General features: G+C 42.2%; 2 protein-coding genes and 1 long non-coding RNA gene across 8 annotated transcripts in view; 1 reads left to right on the top strand and 2 right to left on the bottom strand.

The window, feature by feature from the left end:
- Positions 1-64: 64 nt before the first annotated feature.
- On the bottom strand, positions 65-24687 carry LOC117568018 (protein espinas). Its single transcript, XM_034248346.2, has 6 exons — positions 23253-24687; positions 9652-10234; positions 8459-8572; positions 7981-8109; positions 3338-3541; positions 65-2695 (listed from the first exon to the last, which is right to left on the bottom strand). Exons 1-6 carry the CDS (start codon positions 24374-24376, stop codon positions 1208-1210), a joined length of 3642 nt encoding a protein of 1213 aa, XP_034104237.1. The 5' UTR covers positions 24377-24687; the 3' UTR covers positions 65-1207.
- Positions 3433-26918, top strand: part of LOC117568019 (uncharacterized) — a 27777-nt gene continuing 4291 nt past the window's right edge. Inside the window, exons 1-2 of one of the 6 annotated variants that reach the window (XM_052003523.1) lie at positions 3433-3581; positions 3719-4139. In XM_052003523.1, the coding sequence (XP_051859483.1) occupies positions 4100-4139 (40 nt within the window). In that variant the 5' untranslated portion in view covers positions 3433-3581; positions 3719-4099. Of the gene's footprint in view, positions 4140-20689; positions 21935-26918 lie in introns of those variants that run through there. The other 5 variants (XM_052003521.1, XM_052003522.1, XM_052003520.1 and 2 more) reach the window with 5 other exon arrangements.
- On the bottom strand, positions 18609-19696 carry LOC117568020 (uncharacterized). Its single transcript, XR_004572114.2, has 3 exons — positions 19477-19696; positions 19187-19406; positions 18609-19129 (listed from the first exon to the last, which is right to left on the bottom strand). It is a non-coding gene; the product is annotated as an uncharacterized LOC117568020 (long non-coding RNA).

Here is a 26918-nt window from a genome sequence, read left to right on the forward strand (position 1 = left end):
AATTTTAATGATACAACTTAGAGGATAGTCGAGATGATAAACATAAATTACAAGTACACACTATAAGTCATCATATGTATGCGTTCCATGCATTGCTCAAAACATCGTAAACTTCGTATTTGTTATAGGCTTAAGCAAAACTTTCAACACAAAATCTCATTTTTAGTGCGCTGTGTTTTCGAGCAATAAATTTTATTACAAAACTTTCAAAACATTCTTGACACATGCCTTTATATAACTCTTTCACTTTCACGCTTGGCGAAAGCTGAAAATTACATAAATCCGAAAAACAAAAGAACCTCTCTGCAAAAGCTGCTCAACAAACGAAAAAAGAAACCGCAAAACAAACCGAAAAGATATCTTTTTTTACTTTGAATATAGATTTGTGATCTATACATATATATATTTATCTATGTAAATTGTAACTGGGTGACAGTTTTTGGAAGTTCGTTCTGTGTGTATTTATACTATATATGTTAGATAAAAGTTATTGCACATTTGCGAAGCGAAGACTTTCGCTCTCTTTTTTCGTTGGTTTCTTAATAATTTCTTGGACATTTACAAATTCTTTTGTTGGCAGTTTGTTGTTGTTTTCATTTTAGCTTTAACTCATTTGTTTATCAATTCGATTATTGTTCGTTGATTGCGTTTCTTGTTTTTTGTTTTTGCGTTAAAAAGTGGCAGATTCTTAGCTTAACAACTACAATACTTAATCATTTAATATTTGTATAATCATAGGGTATATAGTATATAAAGTTTAATATTGTATGTAAATGCATCATTGATATATGTTTTTGCTTTGTACAAATTTCTGGTAGAAGTCGAGACTTTCTACCTCATATGTTGGAATACTTGTGACTTACGACATTTGAACCAAGTAGGAAACAATTAAAAAGACCAAGGGAATATACAGTAAACTCACGCTATAGTTACCCCACTCTATAATACATTATATTCGATATGTGTTTATTTACATTATGCAAACGATAAGTCGACTTCTGATTTGCTTCCCCTTTTTTTTTTAGACAGTGTACAGTCGCTGTCCGTTGCCAGCACGCGATTTTCCGAGGCCAAAGAAATTCCACACACGCCTCAGGCAACCGGGTTTCTTTTCGGGCAACAGACTGAGACTCTGTTCCTCCAGTATGGTGTCCAGGATGTAATAGCTGCTGAGATTCAGCGGCGGTGGCGGCAACATGGGAGGTGGTCATGATATGGTGCAGTTCTTGCTCTCGTGCATAATTGCCGGCATTCCCCCAGCTGGTGCCCCCAATCCGCTGCCAGCTCCCGAGCCCAGCATTGTGGCATCGCTGGCCTGAGCCTGTTTCTTCTTGCGTTCATAGGCGAGTGCATCGTTGGGCACATAGGCGACCCTCACACCTCCATAGTGCTTGCGAGCTGGCAGCCTATAGACATAATCATCCATGTCGCTCGAAGAGCTCGACGAGCAGGTGGAACAGATGCTGGCCACATCACAATTATCCAGATTGTTTAGCAGATTGAGTGCTCCACTGCCAGCCTGTGTCTGAGCATTGTGCAGTCGCAGATTAGTCTGATTGATTTGCATCTCCGAGGAGCTGCGCGACTGATTGCGGCGACGGCGACGACGTCGTGCATTCGAGTTGTCCGTGTAGCTCTTTGATCGCGACATCGTATCCTGAACGCTGTGGAAGCGCACCTCCTTCAGCGGCGGTCGATTGTCCAACTGCTCCTGATGCTCCTCATCGGGCTCTTCGTTGCAGTTGTTGCGATTGCTGCGATGCTTGGCGGCAAACAGCTGCTCGTAACCATCGTGTGGCAGCTCCTGCTCTCGCACCGACTCGTTGTCCAGCTCCAGTTCGTTGGCCAGTTCCTGGGTGCTCTGCGTCATGTCAGAGTTGCTGGGCGAGTTGAGATTTATCTTGTCGATGCTCTGATAGCTATGCGAATCCTCCGCCTTTGACAGCAACATGTCTGGCATTGACGACGTCAGCTGTGCATCGCCAAAGATCGACTTGTCGCCGGCACAAATGTTGTCCAGACTAATGCCCAGCTCGGTGAGGTCAATGGGCGGCGGATGGGCGGGCCGTGGCATGCCTGGCACACCGCCACCCAACAGCAGATCAGCCACACCTGCAGCCTCCATTCGCTTGCGCTCCTGTCGCTCTAGCAAATCGCCGGCGCTGCCCGCACTCTTGCCCCCATGACCCGTATAGGCATGACCATGGTTACCATGACTGCTGCTCTTGCCCGCCGTGCCACGCCCCGTCGAATCCGCCGTGCGCCTGGGTGAGCGTGCTATCTGACTGGATGTGGAGGCGCGATGCGTGGGCCGCAGCTGTGGCCCCGAACTGGTGTCCGATGGCGTTGGCGGCTCTCCCTTGCTGCAGGCAATCGAACAATAGATGGTGCCACGGCGTGGCAGGAATGGACGACCCAACAGCGAGCAGCGACACGTGCAACAGGAGAAGCACTGGTCCGTCGCATGCCAGTGCTGACCGTCGTGACTCATCTGACCTTGATCGACGCCAATGACCTCGCCACAGTAGTCACAGTACTCGGCGAACATGGTGTCAAAGCAGCCCAGGCAATAGGGTTTGCCATCCCGCATGATGTAGCGCTGGCCGCCCAGCTGATGCTCGCACTCCTGGCAGGCGAAGTGCTTCATGTGCCAGGTGCGACCTTCGGCCTCCGTGCACTCATCCGAGAAGATAATCTGTGTGTACGGCAAGAGCAAAACAATGCGATAGCAATGAGCACAAAGAGTGGAATGTATTTTATGGAATATTTTCGACAATCAAAAGTTATTTGACATATGTAGAGGTGGTTGCACTTTTAACTATGTAGGGTTGGTATAAAATAGGAAGGTAGAGCAATTGTGAGAATCGTACCACTTGCCAAAACGAAAAATGTACCAAATTAGTATACCAAATTATATTATTCTTATATCAATATTAATACAGTATTTCGTTAAAATATACCAAATTCGTATACTAGTTTACAAAAATATACCATATTAAGATATATTAATAGGAATACGAAATTGCGTTAAATACTACTAAGGTAGTATACCAAACTAAACTTCAAGAATACCGAATACAAATACTAATATTTTACAACAATCAAAATATACAACGAAAATTGTATATTTTTGTGATTGTGAAATAGAAAATTGTGAAACCGAATCTTTCATTAAACAAAAAACATATTTCCTTGCTTCCGTTTTGAAATTAACACTTAAATTTGAAGACTATTCTTTTAAAAACATATTCATTTGGTAAACTTGAAAATGACATTTTAGTTTTACGAATGTTGTTCTACTCTTTTTATGTTGTAATGTAATTTAAAGTAAACTTACCTCATCGCATGCGGAGCAACGCGGCTTCTGGGTCTCGGCATGATGGCGGCCACAGTAGAGATTGCCATCGCGCTGAAAGTATATCAAGTCGACGAGCAGCTCCTTGCACACGCTGCACACAAAGCAGCCGGGATGCCAGCACAACTGGGCGCCTAGTCGCTGGGCAAAGACCACAATGTCACCACCGGATAGTTGCTCCTCGCACTGTCCGAGCAAAAAGAGAACAACGAGAAGAGAGAGAAAGGTAAAGAACGTATAAATAACAGAAATAAGCTAAAGTTGTACAGACGTCAGGCGATAGAAATCTGCAGCGTCTGCTTTGCTTGGCCAAAAATATTTAAGCGGCTATAAATGCTAAATAACGGTAATAAAACGCTTAAGCCCCCCAAGCGAGGACATGGCAAACCAACACGAGAACAGTTCCCATCTACGACTCCGGCTTTGCGGTTTTGCTTTTTCACAACGGAAATAATGCAAAAATAGCTGAAGGCCATGACAGAGGAGAGGGACAATGTGGAAGGCGGCCAAGTCCACCAAGTGCTCCCTAGAGAGTGCGAAATAAGAGACTTTAAACTGGCGAACTGAAAACGGCCGCAAGGAAAATGGAAAATGGAAAATGCTACTGCCACTCGTGCTGTTGTCACGGAGCCGTGGCGGAAGCGCAGCTTTTAATGACTCAACCTCAACTCGTTAAAGCCAAAGGCATTCGCATAATGAACTCATTTGCGTATAGCATGGATCCTAATAGGGTCAACAAAGCTGATGACTTGCCCGCAAACCCTAAAGACGTTTCAGCTAACAGGTATGTATATAGTATAAATATATTTGCTAGGAAATCAACTTGTATTCACAGGCGCTTTTGGCTTGCGTTTTATGAGCGAGGCAAAAGCAATTAGCGCAATTGCCTTGATTTATGAATGCTTTTGGCCCAAAAAAGTTTAACACATGCGACTCTAACTGGCAGCATTTTGTGGCCTAACTTCCCCCATCCCCCTCCCTTCAGTCAGCACTTAGAGTCCTGACAAAGCCTCTGCCAATTTGCGCCATTTTAGCCAGAACTTCCGCCAGCAAAGTCGTCGAATCGTCGTCTTCATTTGGCGCACGCAAATTACCCGAGCAGCGAGCAGCGCCACAAAAGCCACAAGACGTTGCAAGGACACGTTGGCTATGTGCTGTGCTCTGTGCAGCTTCTTAACTTTCCACGCTATTAAACCTCAGTGTGGTGCCGCTTCACCAGTGTCCCCCGCAATCAGCATTTACTTTTGCAAGCCATTAAACATTGACAGCGAATGCCCATCCCGCCTGCTACAGGGTTGATAATTTCCATGGCAACGTTAAGGTTTTGCCCCATGCCCCATTCAGCTTGCCCCCGTTGCCATGTACTTTAAGTAGCTCCTAAACTTGGCCGCACTGCATGCGTCGTTAATTGTTGCCAACTCCAGAATTTATCACCCAAAAAAGAACTTGCCAAGGAAGCAGAGCACTTTAATTAGGCTCAGCTTCAGTTCTTCTGCCACTCAGTCGACGCTAATGATGTATTTGAAATTGTTGCTCTTCCTGTTGTGGTTGCGGATTTTCTCTTTTTCATCGTCTACGACTGTTCTTCTCTTCTTTTTTTAATACTCTTGTTGGTCAGCACTTTGCTGTGGTTTTCCGCAGAAAACTTTTGGGCAGGAAAAGCGCTTTAAGTAGTTTCTGTGGTGACGACAATGCAAGTGCAAAAGTTTTCGCAGCATTGATTGCAATTGCGTCCACTTAAAAGGACATTTTTCACACAGCTGTGCTAAATGTCATGAGAATCACAACAATCGCTACTCATTTATCTTATCAATCCAATTAATCCCAGTCGGAGTCGAAGTCGCAGTTGTCGACCCCGAACACGATTGCGACCTGCACTGCAGACAATTATGCTATTGACAAATTGACGCTGGCTGCCACGCGGAGGCGCCACCTAACTGCTGCTTCTGCTGCTTGGTCCTTGTTAACCCATTTCGTGTGTGTGTGTGTGTGTGTGCGCCCTAATCCAACTTTTGCAAATCTTCCCTGCAGACAAGCAAGACAATTTCCTGCCCAGCCGATTCATACTTTTCACCCATTCCCCGTGTGCTCACTGTACAGTGGCTCAAATTATTAATGGCACTCGTTATCGTGCCCTTTTCAGTACATAAACTTTTCGCTTAACGTGCACAGACATTGGCAGCGCTCCAGCGAAGGACGAAAGACGAGTGTAGTCAGTTTCTACCTTTTTTGGTTCGACAACTTTTTGCTTATTTCTTATTATTTTTCTTTTTTTTGGGCTTTTCCTCTCTGCCGGGTGAAAGTATATTTCATGCTGCTGCCTGGCTGGCTTTCTAATAATTATTTTGTATTTCATCGTTGGCAGGACGACCTTTAGTGTCACATCCTTGTCAAGTTGTGCTGTCACATCCGCTCTGGCCATGCTTCAATTCTGTTGACTCCATTGTTGTTCGTGTGGAAAATCGGACTTGGCCAAATCAGTTGCCACAGTTCGCAGTTCGCTCTCTGACTATCTGACGCACGATTCATTTACAGTTGACTGAATATGAGTGCTTCGCTCTCTGGATCATTGAGCGTTTTCATAAATTTCCTTTAAGTATAATTTCTGCTCCTTCGCAAAAAGGAGGGACAACCTTTGCTTTGTTCGCATTTTAGCGTCCGTTTAGCAGCTCGGTTATGGTCTGTGAATTTTAAGCAGCAAACTCGAGTGGTTCGCTTTGGTTCGTCAATCTCTCTTCGGGGAGGCATGAAATCCGATTTGACTTATCAAAGATTTCATTAATAATGCATAAATTCAGCGTCGCACTCATTCGAATTCGACAAATATTCACGACTCAAATGTGCATATCTAAATTCAATTAAACGCCAAATTCGAATGGAAATAATCTATCCGCAATTTAAGCCTCGAGATTAGCTTGAGCTGAGATCATTTATCAAGTGCCAAGATAATTTCGGCATCTTAAAACCAGTCTCAGTCGAATGTTATCTCATTTTTTATGCGGCTTGCCAATGTTTAATCAAACTTAATCTTGTTGATTGGCTACCGAAATAGTGAACACCTGTTGCTCATTAGCTCACAGATTGATTTAGTAAGAAATGTTTAGAGTGGTAAACAAATACAATAATTTCATCATTCTGAGACTCGCTCGTTAATGACACTTTCTTTGGCAACTTTCGGTCATAAATAATGCAAGACCCTTGGCCCGACAATCATTGATCAAACACATGAACTCAAATATTTAGCTGCACTTTGACATTCAACATGAGTTCCACACAGAAACTTATTGGAAACTTCACACGGTCGCAGCGACTAATGAACTCGAAACTGCAGGCAGCAAGTTCTGGCCATAAAAGTCGATGTGGTAAAGCGTAATAAATGCAACTTTCGTGCCAATTTGGGCTGTCCGCAAAGCCAAAGCAAACGAAATCACTGAAAACTTGGCCCCAACTTTAATGCGGCAAACACCTCTCTGGCATCTTTGCCCAAAACGCCCACGCACGTAGCTCAAGCTCAAACTATGACTGAAGTTGAAGATGCCACAGCCAAAATGGACAAATGGACGTTGCATGTAGTCGAAGTAGTTGCGGCACGTTGCAGACACAGACACAGACACGCAGCTCGCTGCGTGGCAGCATGCGGCATAAACTTTTTAATAAGTTTTACGAGTGGCGAATGTGAACACAATAAAATCAAGCTGCACAACTATCTGTGGCAGGCAGACAGCCAGACAACCAGACTCCCAGACTGGCCAGCTACGAGGATGCAGTGTCAGTTGCAGTACAACTTGAAGCGGGAGTTGATATTGAAGTTGGTTAGCCAGCACGCACCAGACGAGACTCGAGACTTGGAACTCGGGACTCGGCACTGCCAGCTAATAACAATGCAAATTTTGTGCGAGGACAATCGAAGGGAGATAGCAAAAGTGGCAGGTTGAAAGGGTAGCTCTCACTGCCACGGCCACTGCCACTGCCACAGCTACAGCTACTATTTTATGCCACTTCAAGCATTGTGCTTTAGTGCCATTTCACTGCGTTGCACAGTTTTCTCTGTGTTATGTGCACATTCACTTTTCACCCCGGCTCAGACGAAAACATCAACTTGCAACAGTCGTAGTAGTTGAAGTTGGAGTCGCAGCCTTTGTGTTGCAAGCGAGCAAGCGAGCAAAGTTGCTGCAATTGTTTTTGCAACAACGTTTTTCATTTTCTTGCAGCACTTTGCCGTTACCGTTTGCTAAAAGTGTACTTAATGAAATCTTTTTGTCATCTTTTATTTGAAATGCTGCCAACTTGCAACGTGCCTTCAGTTCTTGCCTCAACCATCGCCCCATCGTTAGCTGGCTCGCTTATTGTTTCTGTCAGGCGCCATTGTCAATTCCTTTTCTACTTTTTTTGGGAGCCACCCACGTATATACATATATCTATATATATAATATATATATAGAGATTTCTTTAGCTGCAACCAGGCCCCGGACCTGTCAAACTTTTGCGCAAAACTTTTGCCTTGGCCTGGCGAAAATATGAAATCGAAACTCGCCATCTTGAAAGGGAAGTCTTTTGTTGCGCATAATAAAATGCAAATTTTGTGCTCACAATTAAGATGAAATACTTGCGAGAGTACAACTTACCCCCTTGCAGGGCCTTTCATCGGACAGCAATCGCACCGCACCACGTCCCAGAGCCTCGCGTTTCCTTTGGGCCGAGAAGATGCGCAGCTCCTTGCGTTCCTCGTCGCTCAGCGAGTGGCAATAGCGCACCTGCAACATGGGGCAAGAGAAGGAGCAAGTTTTTTGTATTGTAAATTTTAATTAAAATCTCTTTTACAGCAAACTCAAAAAGGCAACACAGCGATGGCAACTTTTTTAATCTCGCCCCTTTTCGCGTGGCGTTGGGCGTGCTTTGATTTTTATACAAATTTATTTCAGATTTCCATTTCCTTTTGTTGTTTTTTGTCTGAATATACGCGATTCTTTTTTTTACAACTTGGCAACATTAACTGCATTTTTATGCTTCAACTTGCTTTTGTCGCCATCGCCATCGCCATTGCCATTGCTATTGAGTGCTCCCTCTTGGCCTGGTGCTTTGGCTCTTTTGGCTAATACTCACTTCGTTATCTTGCGGCGGCAGCTGGTGCAGCAATTGTTTCACGCGATACTTCTCCCCAGGACTGTTGACGTAGGGCACTTTGTCGTCCGGCAACTGGCTGAAGTACAAGCGAACCTGTTAACGAGCAGAGCAGAGCAGAGAGCAAAGTAGAGAGTTGGATAAGCAAAAGTGGTCTAAAGTACTGCAGTTATTTGCCATAAGCTGTCACTTAAACTTGGGCTAAAACTCCCCAGTCCCCTTCTCATTAGTTAGCCAACTTTATTGACCCATTTGACAGGGCCATTTCGTGACATCATGTTAATTCGTTCCGAGAAGACAGTCAGACAGACAGACTGACAACTCATAACGAATTAATCAAAGTGACAAAACGCTTTCACTAACTTGGCGAAAAAACAACAATGAACGCCCACAGCTGGACCACGACAACATCGTGGCCAACATCGCAAAAAACAGCTACAAAAATTGATGTGAAACGTGCGAAAGTGGAAAATGTCGCAAAAGTCATGATGCAGACAGAATGCTGCCTGCAACAAGCAGCCGAAAGAGCCACAAAAAAAGTAAAAAAAAAAAAAATCATTGCAGTTTTTGTTTCCCAGCGTTTTTCTCTGTTTGCATTATGTAAGCGGCTTTTCCTTTTCGTTTCGTTACAATTCGTTGGTTGAACGTCATTTGGGCCACCACCCCGACAACAACAACAACATCGACAACGACGACGACCAGGTCTCGACCGGGTCTAATTGCAGCCAAATGTGGCAGCGATTTAATTACAAAACGCTTTCGCTTTCGATCGATTGCCAATCGATTTGGAGCGATAATTTTCCAAATGCCAAAAAAAAGACGCTTAGCGCGCCGCAATTAAAGTTGTCGCTGCATTTCCTTAAACGTGCTGCATGTGGTCACTGTCCAGGCATTGAACTGGATTCCACACACCGCAAACGCAAACGTAAAAACGAAAGCAAGAGTCCAGCCCATGAACCACAGCAGGTGGCCAAAATCAAAGCGGGCGAAACGAAAATGAAAACGAAAACGAATATCGAAAATGGAAACCGAAAACCGAAAACCACATGGAAATTGCACCCCGTTGGCAAAACTTTTGATTTCACCTAATTAGTTGTGACAAATTGCTATATGTGTTGCCATTGGCACGCCCTCTCAGAGGTTTGCCCCATGCCCCGTCTCTTTCGCCTCCTCACCTGATCTGGCCGCAGACCTGGCGGCACCCATGTGTACTCCTCCAGCGCACAGCCGCTGTCATCGTCCGACTGCGAGTTGCGCTGAAAGTCCAACTGCTGATGGTGGCTATGATGATAGACACTGGCTGTGGCTGCCGCCGATTTGTAGCTGGCGGTGCGCAGCGGCGATGCCACCACCGAGTTCAGTGGCAAATGATTTGGCGGTTGGCAATGGCGTCGTTGCAGCGGCGATACAAAATGCGCTGGCGTCCCGCTGCTGCTGGCCGTCGATGGTGCATCCAAATTGTTGCATGTGGCTGTTGCAACTGTCGCCTGGCTATTGCTACCAGATTGTTGCTGCTGCTGTTGCTGCTGCTGCTGTGATGTGGATGCGAGCAGCGTTTGATCCCCACGATGGGGCGGAAAGGGCGCACCACCGCCAGCCTCTAGTTGCAACAGCTCACTTTCCGTTTGCGTGTAGTAACTGCTGCCGGGCTGTTGCATCTTGCGGTGTTGTGCGGTTGAGGTGCTGCAACTGGGATTTGTGGTGCCGGTGCCGGTGCGGGGAGCTGGAGTGGGCTTGTACTTGCTGTCTGGCTGGATGCTGCAATTGAAAGATTGAGAAAGCGACACTTTAGTATAAGCTTATATGTATATATTTTAGGTATATTTATTATTAATTCTCGAATAGATTATTAAACTTATTATATAAATAATTTCATTTCATTTAGAGTATTTTTTCAGTTGATAATATTGAGATATTTCTTCCTTCACAATGCTAAGAATGAAGAAACCAATATAAAATTATTTCATACCTCCAAAGCAATAATTTATTGAAATTCAACTGGCTATAGCATTATTAAAATTATAATAGTTGAGTGATTTCAAATTTCATTAACTAAATTTTACGATAATTTTTTGCTGATATTCTGCTTGTTACTGCTTTTTGTTTGCCGTAACCCTATTTCATTTCCAGAGAAAAGTGGCGCATTATTTGATACGAATGTATTAGATTTTTATTTATATTGCCTATTTTATTGACTATTGTATACAAAAAGCGAAGCTTTAGCTATGTTCTGCCACTAAATCATTATGTGGCTATTACATATTAATTTTTTATAATAACCATTCATATTTTAAGCTGCGCTTCTCATATTCGCCTAGGTTCCTTTAGAACATACTTCTGTTTTATTTATTTTGTATACATTTATATATTCTTCTAATTTATGTTAAATAATTTAATTATTTCTTCTATACCTATATTAAAAGATCTCCTTTGTTTACTAATTTAATATACTTATTTATTTGCATATAAATATAACATACATAATCAACATATAATAACATCAAAATAATAGTAGAAAATATTGTGTTTTATGATACGCTTCTTACATCCGCCTCGCCTCCTTTATGATTGCGATTTTTAATTTACTTCAAATATTTTTATTATTTATTTATTTAAATTAATTTCTTATGTGTTTTGTATATATTTATTTTATACAATCACCACATAATAACCACACAATAATTGCAATAATAATTAATATTTTAAGCCGAGCTTCACACATCCGCCGCGGCAATTTTGTCGTGCCAAATTGCAATTGCTTGGCCCGCTTTCTGACATGCCACATGTGGCATGTTAATTTGTAAGCTTAAAAATTGATCATACGTAATACGTTGCACCGCCATCAACTAATGGGAGTAGTCATGCGGATATGCATATGAGTATGATGAATGCTGACACAACTCGAACTCCATTTGCAATTAGCCAGCTGAGATACGAAACTCATTCGAATTCAACGTTTTGGCCATTTCTAATGCGTTCTGACTGCAATTGCAAACGAGTTGCAGTAGTTGCAGTTGCTGTTGCTGTTGCAGTTGCTGTGGCAGTTGCAGTTGCAGCTGCTGCGCATGCGTGTTGCTGTCCAATTTATGAAATTTTGAAATTGCCAGCGCATGTTTTGTTGCGGCCATCAGCATGTGGCCATCAGCAGCAACCCGTACTCGTATAAAGTTAAAGCCTCGACCAGTAGTGGCCAGCAGTGGAATCTTCTTTCTGCTTTCTGTGTACTTTCACTCCGCATCGACTCGATTCGGCGATTATGCAGCCAAGCAGAAGCAACACCAGCAAACAATTTAGAAATTCCAACAGCGGCTGCATATGGCACCTCAACTCGGCTCAGTTTTAATTTGCCTTTTTTTATTTTTTCTTCGTTTTTTTAGCCGCTGGCAACAATTTTGTTTTTAGTATGTTTTTTTTTTTATAATTAAAGTCATTTGTGTGCGTTAACGCCAAGTGCTTTATGCGTTTTGTTAACTGAAATTAAAGATGAGCCGCAACACATGTTTGTTGTCCGACTGCTTTTTTCCATTCATAGAGCATTTTGATTGGTATCAAATTGCACAACATTTGGAGCATGAATAACAAAGCAACAAAGTAGTAGTCCAAAGTTGGCCTAATCAATGTGGGAAATAGTAGCTGAAAAGTTGGACGGCAATTTGCCAGCTCGCTAACCGATTTATCAGCATAACTTGTAAATTTATGCAAATTGACAACAATGAATGAAAATATGTCTGTATAGAGTTAAGGAAAAGCTGCAACACAACAACAACAACAATAACAGCAATAACAAACAAGGCCAAGACGCATTTTTTGACCCTTTCGCTGGCTAAGCCAAATTAATGGGCTCGCAAAAGTGAATGGGTTGCTGCTGCGGCTGCAAGTGCTAAGTATGGCAGTAAGTGGCATGTGGCAAGTAAACATATGCTGCAAGTGAGTGATGGACAGTGCCACAATCATTAACACGCTAATGTAGTTCAACAGAGAGCAGCGAGCTGCCATTGTGATGGTCAGTTTGTTGTGCGCGCCGTGCGTTGTACGTGGGGCGCTTAGTGAAAGTTATTCCGAATGCAAATTCATTTGTTTTGTGTGCCAAAAGTATTCAGAGACCTGTCTGCCTCAACAATCTGCGTGCGATCAATCAAAAGCTGGCTGGCAACGTGCTGTTACATGCTTTCTAAATCGCTCGTCGATTGTCCACAGTCATCATTGTCTGAGGCCGTAAACAAAGTCAAGGCATAATCTGTCACAAATGAATTGGGCGACTGTTGATTGACTTCTGATAGCAGCAAAACAGTGGCCAATTCAAATCTACCAAATCTAGCAAATCTATCAAATCTCAAAAACCAAGCCCGCCTTGCCAAATACGGCTCAGATTGTATGGACATATTCGCAGTGGCAGCAACTTTAGGCTTGGCAGACACTCTCAGCTCTTGGCCAGGCTAAGGCGATTTACTGTCTGGCTGGTTTTCTCTTTTTCGTGCCAAAATCAAAACAAAACAAAATCCGAAAAACAAAACCTGTTGACTCTTTGACGCTTGATTTTCTATGCGGCATGCAATTTGATTTGCTGCCCCAAAATGCGACATGCATCTGACCAACTATGGTCACATCTCTGACACATGCATAAATTTGGGTTAAGAAGATTTTCAGTTTATTGGGCATGATGTTTGTCATTTCCTTGATGCTTTCGCGTCACAATAATTAAAAGTTGCTGGCCATTAATTGCTAATGGTAATGGCAAATACATTCAGTTGGCAATAGAATCAAGAAACAAGTTTGCAACGTTGTGAGCAGCTTAACTGAGTTTTTTTTTAATGAACATTTGCTGTCAAATTTAATGACAGAAAAAACTCCAGTTGGGTCTTTAGTCTACATGATACGTTGCACATTTCACAGCTTTCTTATTGATATCTTACAGTTTTATCCACACTTATGATTATTAATTTAATATTTAAATTTCCACTTTGCTAATATTTACACGCTACAAATAACATTAAAATTTAACAGTTTTTTTTTTGTAACTTATACATATAATGGAAGTTACATATTCGCATTTTATTAATAATACTCTCATATAGATATTTTGATATATTATTTTATCCCCAAATTATCATTATTAAAAAAAATAAACTATTCCCGTTTGCTAGGCGATGAAATCAACAGTAAAATTTGTTAGATTTTTCGGATAATGAAAACGGTTCGTTTTTAAGCTTATTTAAGTTGTTTAATTAAAAATTGGTTTATTAAATTTCAATTTTTGCAATTCTCACTCATTGTTAACAGCTTTGAAACTAATTTCTGCATTTGAACATAATTTTAGTCAACAAAAAATTAGCTTATCCGTATTATTTGATAAACTTATTTATTTATGCTCTTTAATTAACAATTGAATTATTTAAGCAGCTCTAATTACATCTTTCCAATTCTCATTCATTGTTAACAGCTTTGAAACTAATTTCTGCACTTGAACATAATTGTACTCATAAAAAATTTAACTTATCCGTATTATCCGAAACACTTGAAGTCATTTTGCTTCACAATTGTCCTGCTTTAATTGCTTTTTTCTCACTCATTGTAAACTGTTTTGAGACTAATTTCTTCATTTTGACATGCATATAGAGTTATATGCATATAAAATTTGACTTATCCGTTTAATCCGTAACACTCAAAGTCATTGTGTTGCATTCAAGATTGACTCATCGAGTTAATTTGAGCATTTGTAGTCTTATGCAACTCAATTCATAGCTCATTAGGCAACATTTCAGCAGTTGTGGCACGTTCAATTCAAAATGCCAATGTCGTGCCGCCTAACATAGCTAATAATAATATCTCTCAATTATCCACAGCAGCAGCAGCAGAAATAACATCAAGGCTGATTGGCAGGGCATTTGAAGTAAAGCAACGCGAATGCATTTCAATGTTGCTTTCTTTCCTATTGGATATTACTGCGATTTCATTAAATTTTAGACACGCAGTTTCCACAGAACTGGAAACAGCAGTCGTAGACGTAGTCGAAGTCGGAGCAGGAGAGGCAGCAGTTACACGTAACTGGTTCAAAATCATTTAGGCACACAACCAGTTTCCCAGAAAGAAGTGCACTACGACACGCAGCGACGGAGAAGGAGAAGGAGACTGAGACGGCAATTGAACTACGTGGAAATTAAAACGAAACATGCAATTCTTTGTAATTGAAAAAAAGAGAGGGAGATAGATCGAGAGAGAGAGAGAGAGAGAGAGAGATAGGAGCAGCCACCGAATCAATCCGCATTAAATTACTTTCACAATTGGTCAAAAGATAAACGTCAGCTCCCAATTTAGCCAAGACTATGAGAATTCGAAGGCCAATGCCAAAGCTCGAACTGAATCCCAATCCCTGTATTATCTGCATGGCGTAGCACACGATCTTTCAAGAGATCGTAGCTGCCATTTAAGAAGATTTCATGGAGCACGCCTCGTCAGTGTGGGGGCTGCTCCAGAATCGAACGCTGTTAAATTAAAATGTTGTGCTGTGGGCGTGTCAAAGCAGGCTACTTCTGCTCCCTCCCTCCCTCCTTTGTTCCCTCCTTCCCGCTCTCTTTCTAGACCCATTACGAAATCGCTGGCCTTAGTCTAAGCCACAGTTTTAACCTTAGTCGCAGTGCCCTGACCTTGTTGCGTGTTTCTCTGTTTTTTTTATAGTCTATCTTTTTCTCGCCGTCTTTCATTGTCTTGCCGAAATGCCCCCAAAGTGGGCGGGGTCATGTTGACTGTCAAAAAATTAAAAAATAAACGGAACCAGTTGCAGTAGTAAAAAGCGAGCGTATAATATTTTAAAAAAAATGTTTTTGTGTTGTATAGTTTTTTTGACTTGGGGGCAACTGCTGCATTTGACTGAGTTTACGTCACACACGAACAATGGCCTAGCGACAACAACAGCAGCGATAAGCGTTGTACATGCAACCACGTCTATGGCTGTATCTGTGTGTGTGCAACACGTGTTGATGTCGCTCAAAAGTTTATGCATTTTTTATGAGCATGCACACATTTTGTGTGCGTTGTTTGTTGTGTTATTTGTTGCCTGTCTGCGCCTAACATTTGAGTGCTTCATGGGCCGCCAACCTGTAGCTGAACTGGAGCCCGTTGCACAAGTTTTGTGTGTGCAGCAACAGCAACAGCAACAGCAACGCCTCTTTAAGTACCGCGAGTGATTTAGTGCAAGAGTGCCGTTAGACAGGCAGCAGCAGCAGCCTAGGCGCAAGTTGCCGATAAGCTGCATTTGCGCAGTCGCAACATGTAGCAACTGCTGCATCAGCATCGGCATCAGCTTTGGCATCAACAGCGGCAGCAGCAGCATCTCAGCATAGTCAACAACATTGGCTAAAATGCATAATTAATCTGACTGCAGAAGAAGAACAGGGGGAGAACCGCATCTTGAGTGTCGGCGTTGTTGCATGCACCATGTGGCATTAGTCTCTCTCTCTTTCTCTCTCTAAACTTGACTCAAATCGAGTCGTTTCGATTCGCCGTATGTTGAGTTTTTGTTGAGCGCGATTCCCCGATTCGCAGTCTCGCTCTGTCATTAACAGCTTTTGGATAATTTTATGCGGACTCAAACCACTGCAACCAGAACAAGACGGAGAACAAGAACACTGCCCTTGCCCCATGCCCCCAATGCTGCATGCGCCACTGTATGCCACTGGCTGCTTGTCAGCGACTTTGGACACGTTTCAGCGATTTCCATGTTGCATGTGCTTCGCTCTAATTTATGCAAAATGTTCTTGTTCTTCTGCTGTAATTCAATCTCCCCTCACAAGCTCCACATTTTTTCAAATTCGAATACCAAATTCAATCTATGAAATTCAGTTTCAAGTTCATGTTTCACCAAGTTGATTGCCAAGTTTTTTTCTTTGTCTATATTTTTAACAATCAAACTATCAAATAAACTGGATTATAATGAATAGTTTCAGTTTGGTTTTTATTCTTTTTTCGAGCTGTGAAATAGTTAGCCAATTAGTTGGCAATTTGGTATGGAAAAAAACAAACGTTAGTGCTGCTTTTAAGTCTTATTAAATTAATGGCAGTTAGTTCCCATTCCCCAAAGACAATTGGAAGCCAGCTCTCAGCTTAGTATGTAATTGCTGTAGATTGGGTGGCAATGATATGCGAACTGAAAAGTACGTGTAGATTTCGTGGCTGGAAAAACTCCCACAGTTCTTAGACATAAATTAGATATTTCTCTTTAATTTGATGAGTTGAGATGGAGGAAAAATAATACAGAAGCGAGAGATGCTGTGCCGCTGATGTGACGATGATGATAAATGTAATTGTGTTGGCTTCACATCAAATTAAAGCACATCAAAAAGATTAAAAAAAGAGAAATAAAAAGCAAAGCAAAGTTGATTAAATTAAGAATGAAAAAGCAAAGCAGAAAAATTGTTATAGATGGGCAGCAAAGAAAATAAATATAATTGACACAGTAAATAAGAAATTTTCGTAGAAACGAGAAGAAAAGAAATCGGACAACGACAAGAAAGTGATAGAAAAACACAGACAGAAAATGCCATTAAATTTATTGTTTGGTCTCGTATGACAAACGCTGGCAGCAAATCAACGAAGCGTATAACATCATCGCTGATGGATGTGTCTGGAACTTGAACTGAGACTCAGACTCAGACTGAGACTGAGACTGAGACTGAGGCGCTTTACAGGTGCCACAACCTGTTGTAACGTGGGAAACTGGAAACTGTTTGCGACCCCTAACAAAACGCGACAATTACCAAAAAAAGAAAGAAATACAAAAGGCAAAGAAGTAAATGCAACAGCTAGGCTCAACCCTGCGGCAGAAGAACCTGGAGGCCAACCCCGTTGTTCTTGTGGTTGAAACGCGACACAAGAGGCAGCTGACCATGAAGCTAGAAGCAACAACTCGGGTCAGCCAAGTATGACCAAATGGGTTGGATGCGCTTCGTGTGATGTGTGTTGCACTTGCAACATGGCCAGGGGCCAGGCCAAACGGAAGTGTGGCATATAATTAATGACGGCATCATATGCATCACACATACAACTCGACTCGCAATAGAACTTTGAGTGAAAGATACTTTCAATACTTTCTCACAGTCGTTCTGCAAAGTTGTGCAGTGAGGCATAAAAGGATTAACTTGAACACACTTTGAAATGCCGCATTACTCCGATTGCATTTCCTTGTTAACTGTTAATGCACTCATGCAGCTGTCTCTGTGTGTGTGTGGGACATCAAACAAACAGCAACATTTCAATTAACCAAAAGATGCTAGGGAACAGAATTGAATCGAGTCTAATCGTCGCCTGTCAAAACACAGCTCTCTCAAAGGCCAGATGTCTGCATCTCTCGCTCAGTCGGTGTCTGGGTTTGTCTGTTAAAATGCGCAATTAAGTCATCATACGCATACGCGAGCATCTCTCTAAGGCAAGTGCAACGCATTAGCCAAAGCAGCCACAGCACAGCACAGCAGCCAGTTAACCAGACAACCAGGAAGCCAGCCATCGCAACTTGTTGGGAACTTTTACTATTTGTCCAAGTCATACGCTGGCTAATGAAGCCTGAAGCGCAGATCTCGAGCACTTCTGAATAGGAATTAGTGAACAGGATCTTTCTTGTTAACAAAATGCCGTTAGTTGACGCGCACATGGCATAGCATAGCATAGTTCCTCGCCCAGTTTTCTGACCATAATTCGTAGTACGTCTGTGTTTTCTTTTTGTCCATTTTGCGCAATTTATCAAGTGCAACAACTTTGCGGGGCTCATTAACGTGCCACTTGCAACAGTTGCAGCGGCAAGTACCGACCGCGTGGGCGTCACTCGAAGACGTCGCTGTTGACCTGCCTGTTAACTTCGTACTCAAGTTGGAGTTACACATGTTTCTTCAGCTTAATTGTGATGCGAACGCGCAGACTTGAATAACAAATGCAACGATCTCAGCGGCATTAGACTGCACTTTTTGACCATGCCTACAGAGAGTGAGAGAGAGAGAGAGACGAAGAGAGAGAAGGAAGAGTCTTGTGCGCAGCTGCTGTTAACAATTTTTACGTGAAATCTAAGCTCACAACGATGTCCGCAAAGTGGCAGAAACATTTCAAGAAAATCACGATTTTCAACTCGAGATCTTTTTTCGGCTACCGTGCGGGTGGAAAGGTGTGTGTGCGGTGGGGTGCGGAGAGGTGTGGTATGCGGTGGTCTGAGCTGATCTGAGGTGGCATGCTGTGGCGTGGCTGTGATTCCAGTTCGATTTCGACACTTTCACAATTCGCGTAAAAGTGCTGAAATATGGTTTAGACGACATTTGTTCCACTTTGCCGTGATATCAAAGAATTTGCATGAAATTTCTATTCGACAGACGGACGGACAGAGAAAAAAAGAGAGTTGGCTGCCTTAATAAACATTTATTTATAGATTCATAGATTTTGATTTGAAGATTAATCGATTCAGATTTTAAATGCAATGACAAATCAATTTACGACTGCAATTACTCTCAGTTAATTGCCGGCGCTGCCCTCGGGCCAAAACATTTGGCTACTTTTTGGCCACAAAACTCAAGTTGATAATGCGGGGGCCCAATTTAAAGTGTGGGCGAGAAGCAAACAGCCAACAGCTTTATTTATTCTCTTGAATGTATGTTTTTGATTTGGCAAAGTGCTGGGCTTTTGTATTACAAAATGATGGCCATTAAATTAATTAATTTTCGCTTAATGCCTTACCTCAATTTTCAATTAAACGTTGATTACAAAAGTGGCCACAAAACTGGTTTTCGACTCTATTCTTTTGTTTCTTTATTTTCGTTTCTCAGTCGCTTTTGCCGCCGCATAAAAATAGCCGCATAATCGGCGTTTATCTGCGAGATACACGTACTAAACAAGCCACGACCTCTGACTGACTTATGGCCACTAAATTGCGTCTAGATACATGTGTTGGCCTGGCCTGGGCAGTTAGAAGAAGTAGACAGACTGTAATAACAATAATCAAAGAACAGGAAACATAATAAGCTCACAGCAACGCCCTTCAATTTTCCTGTTTACTGCTTAACACCCGCTCTCTTTCCTTCCCAGCTCAACGCTAATTTCATTTGCGGTTTTTGATTTTATTTTATAAACACATTTTGACTTTGCTTTTCTTCTTTTTTCAATTTTTTTTTTGCCAATTATTGCCCGTGCTGCTTCAGTGACTTGTTCGCAGCATTTTTGATTGATTTTTGTGTGTATTTCAAATTGAATTTCCCAAAGCCAACAAAATCAATCAGCCAACTTGTTGTCTGCTCGTCGTCGCTGACTGTCGCTCTATTCACTTGTAAATTTCTGTCATTCTTTGGCTAATGTATTTTATTGGTTCTGGGGCTGTTATGCAATAAATTGTAGCCCAAAACGCTGACGGGCATTACATCAACCTCAACACCTGGCCAGCCGGACGAGAAGCGGACCAAAACGGTACGCCCATTAAGTTATCATCATCATTGTGTTGCTTTGGCCAAAATGTGATTCGAGGCATTGTAGAAATTTATGCTTTAATTGTTGAAGCGTGTTGGCATCAATTCTAGTCCTCCCATTTATTTTGCTAGCTTTGCTAGTTTTGATGATTGTGGCACGTCTCGTTTTACGATTGGCCGTAAAAACAAGAAGAGGCAATTATGAAATATGCGTAATTGAAATTTTACTTCGTCGGGTGGGAAAAGTAGAGGTTGAGCCGCCAATCACAGCTGATAAATGGCAGACAGTTAAGGAATGCACAAATGTGAACGCCCCGCGTGCAAAATAATAAAGAAAGAATAAAAAATTACTCATACGCCCCTTTAGAAAGCCAAAATAAAAAATTAATTGCAAGAAAGAAAACTATTTGCGTTACGCTTCTTTACTATTTTTGGGGGGCGGTCATTTGATATGACTGCAAATCCCCACTCCCCATGCCCCTCTCTTCCATCTTTCGCCATTTCAATTAAAATGCCATATATCATCAGCGCTTTGAGCGCACATCGAATGCAATTAAAATCAAATGCTTGGCTCCGCTTTTTAAATCAAAGCAAATCGTAAAACGATAAGCCTTGCCGCCAAGCGAAACCTTCTCTCCAAGACCACCCAGCTAAAAAGGCAACCAGTCGAGTCAAGTCGAGTCACTCGCAGCTCCATTAGCTCCATTCCCATTCCTCTACCACGTAGGTTATTTATATAGTACTTATATTTTATTGTACACATTTCGCTACTATAATACAGAAATTCCAATGCAAAGTGCCGATCGAGCTGCCGTTGCCGCTGCTGCTGCTTCGCTTAATTACACTTTAAGTAGCCGTAGTCAATGGAAATTCAATAGGACCCAGTGTCCAGTGTGCTAATGAGTCGCATGAATTCATTCCGAGGATGAAAAACATGGCAAGCTAATGAGAGATAAAGTGAAAAGAAATCGAATGAAATGCAGGGCTCAATGAAAATACATAAATAGAAGCATTCGCAGGCAGCTCGAATTTCGTGGCACGTTTTTGATTTTATCAGCTGGCAAATTTATGCAACACTTTGCAGCACGAGCAAGTGGCAAGTGGCCCTTTCAATCAGTTCTTTATGACCGGGCCAAGAGTCATTAAACGGAAATCTAATTAAGCAGCTGACAGATTTATGAATATCGCCAGTTTACCTGTTCACAATTTCACAACTCTGTCGAGGCATAAATTAGTTGTTTTTGCAAGGGGCAAGTGCAATGTGGCATGCTAACAAAAGATTTTTCAGCTACTGCAAATGATGCGATAAATGAAGCTCACATCTTTAGAGAGTGTGGATGCTACATCGGGATCCTTGCATCTTAACGACGCGATGCGATGCGATAGGATGGGAAGTGATGTGTGTGCAGTCACGTGGCAAACGCAGAGGACTCAATGCATCAGAAGGCGGCCTCTTAACGAAGGGCATCCTTAAGCAAGAGGTTATTAAAATGACATATGGAATTTACGTGAACAAAGAATGAGCTCGTACAAAATGACAACAGAAGATGCAAAATGCGAAGAGGGAATTAAGGAAGGTCCGAGGCGATGTTGGAGCCTCGAAAGTTGTGGCAACTTATTTAAGTCTGGGCCACTTTTGAGAACTGCTGTTGCCACTTAGTTGCATGCAATTCATTTGCCTGTTAACAAAACTTGACAACAGGATTTTCAATGAGGCACAGCCTGCACTCTGAAGTCTCAGGTCTGGCAAGCTGGAGAGCAGTTGTGCGTCCCTCTTTGTGGATGCCACGTGCTGAACTGAACTGAACTGAGCTGTTTGATAAATAACTCTTGGTGTCAGTTTTGCAAATAGCCGTGCATTAATAACGCCCTTTCAGTACCAACATTGTTGTTTATTTGCCTGCTTGGAACAAGCAGCTTGCCTTGGAAATATGAAACTCTCTGCTCTGTTGGCATGTGGCAAGACTTGAAAGTTGAAATTAATTTCCACTGAAGATTACTTTCAATGAGTCATTAATGTGATTAAAGGCTGATATTAAAACAATAAAGTGTCATCAATTTTCAATCGATTTATCTACTAAACAGCGAAGATATGTTTACCCAAATATTCTTTTATTTGCAAATACTTAAGAGCCGAATAGCTTTTCTAGCAATAAAATTAAAACTCTGTTATTTGTTGTATTTCCTAAATAAAAAATCTAAACAGTATTGACAGAAATTTAAAAAGCAAAATATCTTAAAACAACTCAAAAATTAATTTCAATATTTATCACAATATGAATCTTAAGATGTTTATTTATATATAACGTCAAAAATCCTTGTGAGGTTTTTTTTATGACAAACCTAAAAAATATTGTGAAAGCTAGGATTTTTAAAGGACATCTAGTTTGAAACAATTGAATATCTAAATAAACTTTAAGTCAGTTGTGATTTAAAGACTTCTGCTTTAATCGAGCTTTTAATTAAATTCATAACTTCCATAAACAATTTGTAGAATTTCAAACAAAGGGCTTATAAAAGTCATGGATTCTATGATAAACCAAAACTATTTTAAAGCAATTGAAAATGTAAATAAGCGTAAAGATATTTCTATATGAATAACGCGCCTCAATAAAGTTTTAAATTAAATGCAGATTCAAGTTTTAAAATTCATAACTTCATTAAACATTTTATATTACTACTGAAATAAAAACGAGGTTGTAAAAGTCTGGATAATAAAAATCAATAAATTTTAAAACAATTGGAAACTTAAAGAAACTTTAAGTTTATTTCTATTTCAAGACTGTGCTTAATCCGGTTTTTTTTACGATTTCCTAGTAAAAACAATCTACAAGTAAATCGAAAGGATATTTGTAACAATTTGAATGGTAGCTCAACAATACAAACAAACATTTATAGTGAATGTGTAGTAAATGAATCTGTTGGTCAACTCACACCACAGAGCAATGTGACAGGCAATTCTGGTAGCTTTTACGAGCATTTAGAAGCCAGGCCCATATAAAGCTATTAAAGAGCCATTAAAGTAGCCCATAAACTGTTCTATATACAACTCGTAAAATGTTCCCCATGTCATCGTCGTTAATTTCCTTTGAGATATTCCCACAGGTTTATCAGAAATTGAAATCGGAATTAGAATTGGAGTTGAGTTGGAGCTGAGTTTGAAATTGGAATGTGAAGCGCGTCAAACGCATTTCAAATTAGGCTTTTTGGCTGCCGCTCCAATTAAGTCGATTTCCCCCCGCTGCCCGCTCCACCTGCTGCTGCCACAATTTGGTGGCTTATCTTAGGGTTCTGGCCAAAAGAGTTATGGCCATTGAGATTGAGACTCGGAAAGTTGAACTCACGTTTTGGCAGCTTTGCAATGTTGTTGCTCGCGTTCTCGTTCTCGTTCCAATTGCTGTTGCGGCACCTTTGAGTGGCCATCAAACTTGGCCAATTGTTCTTCAATATCGCTTAATTGTATATCATCAGAAATGGCCGCATTCACGTAGCCACCGACTCCTGCAATCTCCAATTGCGATTCCGTACTCCGTCGCAGCAGCTGCTCCGTATCCGCATTGTGTAGCCAAACTGCACTTCGATTCCGGCAAACATTCAGACTACGCAACGCATTCAGTGGCAACAACTGTGAGGCATGTGGCATGCTTTGTCTATGCTGCTGTTGCTGTTGCATGCGTTGCAACTGCGACGCACTGAGGCTGCCCGTGAGCATCGCCACCTCGACATCATCGTCCGTCTCGCCGTTGCACGAGATGCCCGATGAATGGAAATGCTCCTCCTGCTGCCTCTTGGCCGGCGGACTGCAACTGAGACTGGAAAGATCGCTGCTGATCAGACTCGACTGCTGCGAGTGCAGCGCCATGGCCAGACTGGGAGCAGGTTCCTCCAAGCTCGTCTGTGCCGGCAGCTCCAGCGCAATGTCGTAGGGCGCAAGCGTAAGTTGCTTTGGCTTCGTTTTGGTCTTTACCGCTGCCTTGACTACGGCAGCACATCGTGGCGAGCTGGAGCTGCTGATGGGCAAGGTGCGATTCTTGGAGCAACTCGCCTTCATTTTGCGCGGCGTCAATTTGGTCACCGTCGACAGACGCGACTGATGGCCACTGCGCTGCGGCAGCTTGGCCGGGACAGCCACGGGAGGAGGAGGAGGAGGAGGAGCTGCTGCTGCGTCCTTGCGTTCCCCAGAGGCGGAACGGCGACGACTGCGTCGTATGCTGGGCATGTTGCGTGGAAACAACTTGCCCGCATCCGGCTGCGAGCTCTTTGAGGCACTGTCGCAGCTGAGACTGTTGCTGCTGGGGCTGCCGCTGCTGCTGGTGGTGCTGCTGCTGCTGATGTCGGTGATGGCCAAGATGGAGGCGCATTCGCTGTGCATGATGACTTCGCGATAGTTTTTCGCCGCATCTTGTTGTGCACTGTGGTGTGGCAGGCACTTTTTCCACCAGTGCTTCTTCGAGAGCAACTTGGACATATTTGGTTAAAATGGGAACTGTTGTTGATGTTGCTGTTGCCAATTAGCACATGGCCCACACCCCTTTCTTGGGCAATGGCTCAGCACACGCGTCAATCACAATCACAAATCAATTGACACATTAACGAGACAGTGCAACGCGGTTGCAAGTGCAGTTCGATGCTGGTATGCGGCATGCACAGCAATTACTGTCAGCTGCAATTAACGGCCAATCCGTTTGTTCTAATTACGTGCGCAAAATCAATGAGAAATCACTTCGACTAAAACGGCAGAAAACGCACGAGAAACGCGCGCGATTCTCCAAAAACGCGCACACGAACCGTTCGCTTTGAAGTTGCGTTCACAACTGAAGTCGCGTTGGGCGCGTGTAAAAAGTTGTTAGCCCGATCTGAGCAACAAGCAAAGAGCTTCAGAGAGAGAGCGAGAGCGTAAGCGAGCACTATTGTTGTTGTGTTGAGAGCAACGCAAATATCAACAGCAGCAAGCGAGGAAGACAGGTTGGTGCAGGTCAAACTCAACACAGGTGATGATGATCACCGGTTGAAACTCACCACTCATTCACTCGCTCACTCTCTCGCTCTCTCGCTCTCACAGTGAGCAAGTGCAGTGGAGGAAAGGAACACAAAACAGGTGCCGGCTGCCGGCGCGACGTCAGCACTGAGCACATTTGAGTGGGGGTTGAGTTATTGAGCTGATGAGTTTTTTTATATTCGGTGTTTGAGTGCATTTCTGGTTTGGCGGCCGCATTCTGTGCGCTTATTAACAAGTTATTGGTGTGAGTCGTGAACGTCAAGCAGGCGCTACTGGTTGCCTGATTGGCTGCAGGCTGTTTGACACATTTCAAGCACTTTAGTGAGCTGACCCATTTCATCAACCCAAGAGACAGCGACAGCTGCAGGAGTGAAGCGGAACTGAGAACTTAAAGACAGCAAGCAGCTCAGCTCGAGTTTAATTTCGAGTTTTGAGCCTAATGCCACTAGGCGTTTTGTTGCCACATTAGCATCGTCATAGTCGATCATTATTATCAGCCGGAAGGGTTGCTAGGAAACGAAAATGAAACAAACACCTCGCGATGAAGGCGAAAGAAAATCAAAGAAATTTCACTCTTGGCCATCTGTAATAATTCACGTATGTAATAGTGAAACTTTTCCGACTTTCTAAATTTTTATTAATTTTCTAATCAATGCTTTTATGATTTAGCTTTGGTTTTTTTGGACCATTTAATGTAAACATAACTTACTTTGCAAACTTGCCAATGAGCGGTCACATTTTACCATCCAGCAGTGGAAATGATTCACAAATTGTTTGCCAAACTGTAATGAGAGTAAAATGCCAAAAAGCAAATAAATTAGTATGCGTTGTTCAAAGTTAAATATTTGTAGAGCGGGCGAACAAATTAACCAAAAATGTGCAACTAATTGTGGAAAACAGGGAGCAGAGTAAGGAACATAAACAAAGCGAGTGCGAAAGTATTTTAATTACCAGCATTGCACTGTCAAATACAAGCCACGCCTCTTGCCCACGCCCATAACCGAAAAAGTGCGTCAAAACTTTATTTGACAGTTCCAGCTGAACAATTCATGAAGTGAAATGAAAGCGCAGAACGAAACAATTTTGATTAAAACTGCGACACACAGTTGGCAGTTGGCAGTTGAATGTTGGTCGTTGCCTGTTGGCTGCTGGCTGTTGGAAATGTCAGCCAAATGTAGTTGGCAGTTAGCTAGCGGGGGGTGGGTGACAGGCGTTTGCTACGTGCAGAATCTCTGACAATTGCCATTTGTGCTAAGTACAGACTGGGGAAGGGCAACAGGTAAAAGTCAACGTCACATACAAAAAAAATAAAAAACAAGTAAGAAAGCTACAGTCGAGTGTACTCGACTGTGAGATACCCGCTACCCATTTTGAATAAAAGAAATTTATTTTGCGGTATTTTCTCAAAATATACCAAATATACTGCAAAAATACTAAAATATACCGAATGGTATATTTGGTATATCGACATAGTACCGTATTCAAAATATACCATAGACGGCACAATATACCAGATTGTCAGCCAAAGCAACTAAGACCCCTAGTAAGTGGGCGTTTTTGCCCATACAAAAGTATTTCTTTAATAATTTCCACAATTTTTATCTGATCGCAACCAAATTTTCAGGAATCATAACTACTACAGTTATTATTGTATATACCATTCGGAACTCTAGCTTTAAAATTGCGCTTATTATTCGATATTTTTGATTTGCGGGGGCGGAAGTGGGCGTGGCAAAAATTTGAAACAAACTTGATCTGCGTGCAAACATAACAAATGCTTTATAGGGTCGGAGATGCCTCCTTCTACCTGTTACATACATTTCCTGCCGGCACAAAGTTATAATACCCTTCTACCCTATGGGTAGCGGGTATAAAAAAAAAACGAAAACAACAAACACGTAAAACAACTGAGAAAAAACATTCGTAGGACAACGACAAAACGACATTGCCCCCGCGATGCCGCTGCAAAGGTCGTAAAAGTTGAGATTTTAACGTGCGCTCTACACGTGTA

This window comes from Drosophila albomicans, chromosome 3, assembly GCF_009650485.2.
Source record: "Drosophila albomicans strain 15112-1751.03 chromosome 3, ASM965048v2, whole genome shotgun sequence".
NCBI classification, from domain to species: domain Eukaryota; kingdom Metazoa; phylum Arthropoda; class Insecta; order Diptera; family Drosophilidae; genus Drosophila; species Drosophila albomicans.